Raw genomic sequence first — 9,250 nt, forward strand, 5'->3', positions numbered from 1 at the left:
AACATGTCAATGAATAAATTTTATATATATATATATATATATTTTTTTATATATCTTGTCCTCTGGTGGGGATAAAAAAATAAACAGCAAAGCTTTGACAACAGCACCTTGACATAGTATGTAATTCCAACATTACCTTGAGAAGTTTAGAACAGTAAACAGATAAATTACTTGAGAGGAAAATCGTTTTTCTGCGGAGTATGTAAACGGAATGTTTTGGTCGGCATCATATCCTTTTTTGTAAGTGGAGAATTTCTCAATTCACAATTGAAGCAGCATGCAAGCTTTTGAAGATGGAACTGTCCTCTCTCCTTCCTTGCCTGTTTGTTCCTTCATTTTCTAATTCTTGGCAACGTAAACAAATCACAATGTCTTGAGGAATGTGATATAGTAATTTAAACTGGGCGCAAATGACTGATCAGATTTTTTTTAATTGTTTACAAGGTCATGAATATGTTCAATAAATAGACTGTAGTATCACTTTTACTGTATAAACTTCATCTTTTTTTACATGCAGTCCATAAAATTTTCATTTGACGGAATAATTTACCCTGTTATGTATATATACAAATAGATATTTTCTCTTTATTCTCTTTTTTAAACTCTTCAATAAAATCTATACATTTTATACACTATCTCCCTCTTTTAATGGTCAATGTGCATACACATGAAGTGTCTATCCTTATAAACCGCCAGCCAATCTTCTTTTTGCTATCCATGGTAAGCGCTCGCACATAGGACTGGGTTGTCCTGCATTGGGAATTATAATGCCGCTTGTCTATTCCTCGGCAGCCCTCCTTTGTGTACCCCATGGGGTTGCATTTGGTCTCATAAAAGTATTGCTTCAGTTGGCCATTGGGGACAGGGACCTTTTCCATGACGGTAACTGTCTGCCCAGACATGTCTATTGCCGTCTTTTTATCCACAGCTGTCACCCACTGGCTAATACTGTCACACACACTGAGCTCTCCGCGCCGTGAGGGATCGGAGTGTCGCCGCACCCTCATGGACATATTAGCGGCATCCAGATAGTTTTTGTATTCCTCCAGAAGAAAGAGCAACGGCGGCTCCAAAGGCACTTGGTTGCTGATCATCACCCGCGACTCGTACAGGTCGACATCCTTCGTCTCTGCGGCGACCACTGAGGACGGGCCCCCACCTCCCTGGCTCTTATCAGCCCCCTGTCCCAGTTGTGCCGCCTCTCCTTCCACCTCCAGCAGCTCCTCTATCACTTGCTCAAACGTGTCTGTAAGTGAGGGCAACGCCCCGCGCTGGCCTGGCCCGCCACCACTCTGTGGAGTCCCGTGGCCTCGTGCGGCCGTCGCAGCAGCGCCCAAGTAGCCTTCCGTCCGGTGGCCCCGCATGCCCGGGGCGTCTCTCAGAGGCGCAGCTCTCATGCAACTGAAGTATGAAATAACCATAGTAAGGAACAGGATGGTCATCACTCTTCTAACCTGGTGGAACTGGATAGAGAAAGACAGACAGAAAACGAGAGGAAGGGGAGAGAGGGCAAGGTAGTTAGTCAAAGAGCATTTTCAAATAGGTTAGCTTATTCTTGATCCATAATGCACCATGTCAGCCTCTCCTATTATTTACATTCTCTCCTCTTTCTTTTCAAGCCAAAAAGAGAGCCAGCAGCACAACTGAGTCTGAGCCTATTTTAAGCCTATTTTATTTTAAGCTTCTATGGCTTTGGAATCATCACCTAAATATTACTTCAAATTATGTTGGCATTAATTGTGTGTATCATCAAATATTTTCCATTAGTTTACGGCCTGTTATCATTCTGTTCCTATATAAGGTTTGGCCTAGATTTTTATTTGTTGGCAGTCATGCACATAAGCTGTGCTGAGCATCAGAGGCTGGTGATGCAGATAGATATCATTACATCCTAAGAGGTTCCCTATGATTTATAGGCTGTTCAACTTCTGTGTAATATTGTACAACATATTTTCAAAGCAATACAAGGATTTGTACCAAACTCATCATCCCTCACAGCCCCACTCTTACTCATTGCCTCTCTGATAGTAAACAAATAAGTCAGAAAGAAAAACTCTCTCTATATATATCTATCTGTTTTGTAAAAAAAAAAAAGACGGCCTAAAAAGCAGAATGAATATTACATTTTAGAATAAAAAATAAATCAATTCTGTCTAATCCTAATCCTAATCTTCAGAAACATGTCTTGTCATTTTACAATGGGCGCCACCCACTTCTTGAATGTAGTGGACATGATGGATTATCATTGTCTTAAAATGGGAACGCTTTTCAGATCATATACTTATCTGAATTGCTAGATATTTCATATATTTCTAATATAGTTGCAAGGTGGCAAATAATGGATGTATTTTGGGCTCTAACCTATATAGTGAGACTATCAAATTAATTGTGAATTGACAAAATTTGGAAAGTAAAAATATTGTTTGAAGAGGCAATAGGCTTTCATATAGCTAATGTACTATGTTTTCACTATGGCAGTACCCCACTAACAAGAGCATCACTGTCAACTGAACAACATTCTGGGCACTTCCAACTTGGCTCTAATCTGGTTGAGAACTCTTCTTTTCAAATGTTATCGTCCTCTTATTTAATTCATTTCTGGCATTGTAAACATTTTCATTTGTCACAGTGAACCAAATTGGAAAGTGGGCAGAATTGACTGACTGTGTAATGTGGTGTAAGTTTACTGTACGTTGCCACGTTATTTTAAAAACTTACACTGGTCTGTGATGTAAGGCAGGGCTGATACTAAACCTTTTAGTCATGAACGGGAAGCAGGATTTATTGAGGGACAGAGTTTTTTTTGGCAGGTGGATGGTGAGAGCGTTGCAGAAGGAACGAACAGGATGTCGTGAGGAGCTGAATGACAGTCAGAAAGATGTGTCATCCTCCCCACACTCTAAAGCACCAATCTCAAGCCTCCGAAGAGCAGCTCACGCAAGCAAGCACTGCAGGGGAAGAAAGTCACACGGAGCCAGACGTAGCCGAAATACATACATCCTTAACCAGCTTATCGCCTGCGCACAAATGCATCCCTTACCTTTTGAGAAGCTCTAAGATTCACAGCAAATCAATGCATTGGTGGACATCCAACAGCCAGATATAAAAGCAACCATAATGAAAAGAAATCTAGATCTCGCCTTCCAGAGGGGGACATTTAAAAATAGCCTGGCCAAGGCTTTGACTGCACTCTGCATGCCGTCTTTTTTTTTGTGTCCCAACCTGATACAGGAATACACACCGAGCAAATACACTCTCCTTCCAAGCCGGATGGACAGAAGGACCTTTGCAGAAGGGAGGAGCGAACCCCACCTAAAAAGCATTTGTTTCATTCTTAATTGGTGTCTGGGGCCGTGGCTGCAATTAACCAACGCCACGGTGACTGCCACAGAGATATCGCGTCTATAAATAGACGTGCTGGGAGTCTCACAGTCTCTATTCAGAATATCACATCCTTCTTCTTAATGAGCCACTCAGTCCCCGAGCTCAGTGACGTGCTCCTCCAGAGTGTGAGAGTGTGTGTTAGGGGGAGGGCATGGGGAGGGGTTGGGTTGGGTTGTATGTGTTTGCAGGGGGTGGGGGTATTTTTCCTCTCACCAACTAAACCAACACTGAAGATAAAGCCAAGAATAAGGAGCTGATTATCCACTTATACACTGTTAATTCAAGCCTGATAAATATGTAAAAACAAGCCAGTTAACCGTTATGGAATAGGTGCCTTGGAACAGTAAAGATGTTATTAACAACAAGTATTTGTGCGCACCTTCCCAGCCCTCCCAAGCAAAAGAAATCATGTAGGTTTGCAGGATCAAGGCCAGTCACGAGCGTTATGTGTCATGATGCATTTGCCGTGATATTATTATCAGCATCACACGCAAATGGTTCCACTCCCAGATTACGGAAATCAAGGGTGAGGGCTGATTATTGTACGGCGTCAAACTTCATGCTGGAAATGGTGCAGACGAAGTGCTGCATCTTCCCTAACAGACCACAGGGGTAATATTGCAGTAGCAGGGGGTGGAGAGAGTGCCAGCGTCATTTCGCAGCATAACAACCACAGATGACGTCTCTCCCAGGTCTCCATAGGGGAGAGAATGGAGGGGAGGAGGTTGTTGGGGGTAATGCCACTCATCAGTGTGCAATTGCATGCCATTCCTCTGGGTATCCTCACACCGGGAACAACAAATGATTTTATTTCTATCTCTGTGATTTCCTGTTTCCATCAGGACAATCAATATGGCTTATGCTCTCAATCAACATCCTGTTAAAATGCGATAAAGCCAATGAATCATTTAATTGCTGTGGGACTAGCTCAGAATCTCTGAGTTCTATCTACTAGAAACAAAATGTGATGACTGATTGGTTTCCTCTTGTTTTATACATTCAGTGTTAAGAACATCCTCTGTGCTTTGTGCCCTACTGGATTTCACAGTTAATAAAAAAAGCACATCTATTCAACCTAACATTAAAGCCGACGAACATGAATAAGACGGCATGACAGGAACAACACTTGGTGGAATGTTTCAAATATACTCAAAGTATTTCATTGAACATACTGCCATGAAAGTATGACGGCAGTACTTCATTGGTACTTGCTTTTGATCAAAATGCCGGCCATTCAAAGCTGGGTACTAAGCTAAAACATGGAGGAAAATAGAGCCCACACTAACCACTGCTCAAACACGCCTTTATTCATGACAAAGCACCTATAGCTTGAAACACTAAGAACAATAAGCGCATTGGAGCAGGTGAGTGTGTGGACTCGCATACTTAGCTTTTACCTCTCTAGATGAACACCTGTTAAACTGTTTTGAGAGCAAGGTTGTACGGCTGGGATATGTAACTTACCCTCACATTTATTCTTTGTGCCAGGTGGGGATTATAGTGATAAATGCCTCCTTTGAGAGATGCTGAAAAGTTTCTCTAAAGCATGAAAGGACTAGCATGGCTAGTATTATTACACATTCACTAATGTTCCCAACCACAGTGCAAATGTCAGCACGTTTTATGGTTTTGTCTTTTACTATAGCTTGTCTTCACTGGAGGACTATATTTCAGGAACTGTTAGAAGAGAAAATAAACATCATACAGGAAAGATGAAAGAGGGAAAATTGCACACTAAATTTAAATAGAAATGCATGGCCTATAGCAACATTTGTTCTCCATTTCTCCCACTGCTCCCTTGTGGGCATCCCTCTTTTGTCAAATCTTCAAGAACCATGTTGGCTCGAGTTTTTTTTAACAAGTAACAGGTTTTGTCACGTTCAATGTGTATCGCACACAATGCCAAATGTTCAGCTGTAAAAAACCGACAGAGCGAGTATGATTCTGAAACATGCAGCACATGATATTACATTTTCTTACAAGAAGACCCCTTGTGTGCCACAATGCAGTACTTAAAAAAGCAATTAGAGTTGTCTGCAGTAATGGCTGACACATGTGCAAGCTTGTTTTTGAGAGATCTGTTTCCAATCTGACACAGTCTCAGACCACATTTAGAAATGGATGAGCATTACTAAGGGATTAGTTGGCTTCCAGGCCAACCCTGGCCACTGCTACATAAAGCCAGACATTAAAGTGGTTGCTGGGTGATTTACGCTGTCTAGATGAGTTGTTGTTTTCCTCCCACACTATGCAACAGTGAACAAATGAGTGAATAGGCCAGCCACGTATAATCAAAACATCTTAATTGTCACTCATTTGGGACTACATTCTCATCCTTATTTCTACAAAACATGTTACTCTGGTTTAGGAGTATGAATGTACTCAAAATTTGATTTCCTCGATGCCACAACTCCTAGGGTTTCATACAGCCAATAAACAATTATCAATGTTGTTAAAAAAAAAAAAAAGGAAGAAACAGCACCCCCACACACACTCCCTCTCTCTCTTTCAGCCCACAGTTCTCAGGTAGCCTGCATTAAAGTGATCCCACCCTGCAACACATGAATCACCATACCCTAAGAATAATGCATTTCACGCACTGACACCAGTAATTGGACTGCAATTACACCAATGGACCTACTTCCAAATTAAAGACGGTGTGCAGTTCCCAAACTTAAACGCTAGATGGCGTGTGAGACCGTGAAATGTTGAAGACGCTCGCTCTCCTTCCCCCTCCCTCCCTCTCTGTCTCTCTCTCTCTTTCCCTCCCTCTGTGTAACACGATAGATAGATAGATAGATAGATAGATAGATAGATAGATAGATAGATAGATAGATAGATAAAACGAAGTTGGCAAAACCTAGTGGTGCGTTAAGTGTAGACAACACAATGTTCAGTTGTAGCCTATTTTGGTACAGCTTTGACAACAGTTATAGTCTTAAATTGTAGCTTTTGGGAAATAAATTCCTCCATTCAACATTAGGCCTACACCAACATCAAACCTAAGCGATGTAACCTTTCCTCGTGATGAGACCCTCTGAGATGATGTTGAACATTCTATTTTCACAAGTGGATAGGACTAGTATTTTTAATCTATGTTCATTCAGGCCTTTTAATTTGAAGTTATTCAGTACAAGTAGACTAGACTATGAAGTAGAGCAACACTGTAGGTAGGTAGACATAGCTGGGCGTTTAGGTCTCAAGTTTCCTATAAAGTCTTAATGAGTTCATCAAACTTTTTTTTTCCTCCTAAAAGAAAATGGTCTGGATTTTGTTTGTTTACGATGGAGGTGGGGCCGGGTTTAGGTGAGCAAAAGCTTAGACCTACATTTAAGAGCATTTTAATCCCCTCTACGTTTTATTATGCTATAAATTAGGCGCTAAAGGTGCCAGAAAATGGGCCGCAGTGGCTGATTCCAATGTGTATATAGGCACACTGGATTGTTCCCACTTTAGTTACGAGATAATAACCAGGCACGTAGCTTATTATAATCATAAAAACAACACTCTTTTTTGCGAGATTACATCTACTGAAGCCTTGCTCTGGCTCTATTGGAAACCCAATCAACATAATAACTCCGTTTTTTATTAATGAACGGGAGGATAAGGTTACACATATCCCCTCTCGGGCTGCGGCGCTGTCTGAGCGTTTGCAGGATAACCCAACTTGATCGGTCTACTTTTAGATCTCCCCCCCACCCCCACCCCCTTCTTTCTCTCAAACGGCATCAAACAAAGCGAAAGTGATCAAACAAGTCTATCCCTAAAAAAAAAAAAAAAAAAAAAAAAAAAAAAAACGTACCTTTTACTGCCCAGTCGTAAAACAGACCATTCAACAGGACAGTGTCATCTGGGATGTTTTGGACAACTCCCTGAGTAATTACTTAAGCGATATTTTCCTCTGTACTCTCCCGACAGCTTCAGGATATCTCTTCAGCTTTGGAGCAAATAGATTAAATTATTGATGGTGGAAATTGCATGGATGAGGTAATGGACTCCCATGGCTGCACGGATCCTTTGGAGATCGCCTGAAACAGAAGTTGTTGCATGCTGTACGCCGCAGCAGCACCACAGGATGGGAGACCTCTGGAGCTGAAACGAGCCTTTGCAACTACAGTAACTTTACTACACAATGACGCTGCAACATGTGACCTGCCGCTGGCTGACTGGTCGCCACCAAACTCCCGTTAAAACAGCCCCGAGGTGGAACTATTAATGCTCTTTCAATATGCAATTAGACACGACATGCGCGTCTTTGTCCGCATACAGTTAAAGCCTCCATCCACATGAAATATCTGGCATTAAAGCACAAGCATACAGCGTCTCTCCTCTTCCGTATTTCACAGACGTGGGCCAAAGAGACGGCGGTTTGGAAGCTTTTGCGTAACAGCGCGCAGTCTTTTGGCACCCAAGACGCGATACGTTACGTGTAATCGAGAGATAATTGTGTAAAATGAAGCGATCAAGGACAACAAACATGTACTTTTCTCGTTCAGGTCTGCATACACTGAATAGGCTAATTCATTGGGAGAATAAGCCTCAGAAGAGCATGTATTTAGGATTAGAGCTTACGTGTGTGGACAGTTTTCTTTTTCTTTACCCCAACATTCATCCTATTTAGGTTGTAGGAGTCTTTTCCTTCATCTATTTTCGACGTCATTGATTTTAGACTAGATGTTCTTGTATTAACATCTGTATGAACATCTCTGCAATGTAATTTCCACTGCTCTTCTTCTATACGTCCGAAGAAAAGCATATCATCAAAGAAATATAGATCCCTAAATATCAGCAAAGAGTAGGCTTATAGTTTTGTAAGACCCAAGTGGTGCTAACGCTTGTCAGACTGTAAAAACATTTGAATGCAAACAAGGCATTGTGATAAATAAGATATTGTCTTGTCTAAAACAAGACAATATCTGGTTTTAAATTAAACTTTTTTCTTGGTTTTAAATTAAACTGAAATTCAACTAAATAAATGGGTAGACTATACACAAACGTACACAAATAAATGAAGCTGCCATGGTTTTTGATACTCCAGGTTCCCTTATCAGGGACAAAATAGATGAATTCCTTTTATATATTAGAATTCAGATAAAGACGTTGCTACAGCCGCAACCTCTCAATGGGTGGTGATGTAAGTTTTGAAACTCCACCTCAGATGAATACAAGGCCTAGCATAATGGGGAAATAGCAGCTCATTATCCTTGTGCCTTGGACCTCGTCCAATGCAAAGATTTATTGTGATGTGTTTGCTATATTGCCATCATGATTCTTCTCTGCACGAGCTTATGAGTTGGAGAGCTCTTGTTTGGCATGTAGCAGTATGGGAGTGGATGCTCACACCTGCTCAATGAGTCACTCCCACCTCCAACACACCCGGGGACACGCCAAGATGAATATAGCCCTCCCCGAAGGCTCACAGGAGGTGAGGGCAAACTCTGGATGACAAAGAGTTGCATCAGCAATCACTGAGCGACATGACTCCAAAAAGAAAAAAAAAATGCACACTGCACAAGGGGGCTGTTCCAACCAAGTAATTCATAAATAAATCACTTGGCATCTCATTAGAAGAGCAGAAACAACAACACGGTCTCTCTCATTTCTGCAAATACAGCACAATTGAAGGTGGCGTATCAAGTGTATTGTTGAGGTAGCTTTGGCTTGCGTGCCTCTGAGGCTTGTGTAAGGAGTGAATTGTCTGAATGAAATGAAGAAAATGTCTGATAATTGAAAACTAAAAGGTGTTATGAACAGTCTTTGGATGTTGTAGGCCCATCTGATGGGGGGGTCACACTGAGAGACACAACAATGACTGTTTAATGAAGGAATCAGCCAGTATTTCTGAAAACTGTGGCAAAACATTAAT

General features: G+C 41.4%; 1 protein-coding gene across 1 annotated transcript in view; it reads right to left on the reverse strand.

Moving 5' to 3' along the window:
- The window catches only part of bdnf (brain-derived neurotrophic factor), a 27,509-nt gene continuing 18,259 nt past the window's right edge, over positions 1–9,250 (reverse strand). The window contains exon 2 of the mRNA XM_071531900.1: positions 1–1,463. Within this exon, the coding sequence (XP_071388001.1) occupies positions 633–1,442 (810 nt within the window). The 5' untranslated portion in view covers positions 1,443–1,463 and the 3' untranslated portion in view covers positions 1–632. The remainder of the gene's footprint in view (positions 1,464–9,250) is intronic.

Source organism: Centroberyx affinis, unplaced genomic scaffold (assembly GCF_046629955.1).
Source record: "Centroberyx affinis isolate AG114_WGS23_722 - 3 ecotype Tasmania unplaced genomic scaffold, CSIRO-AGI_Caff_v1 ptg002148l_1, whole genome shotgun sequence".
Lineage (NCBI taxonomy): Eukaryota > Metazoa > Chordata > Actinopteri > Beryciformes > Berycidae > Centroberyx > Centroberyx affinis.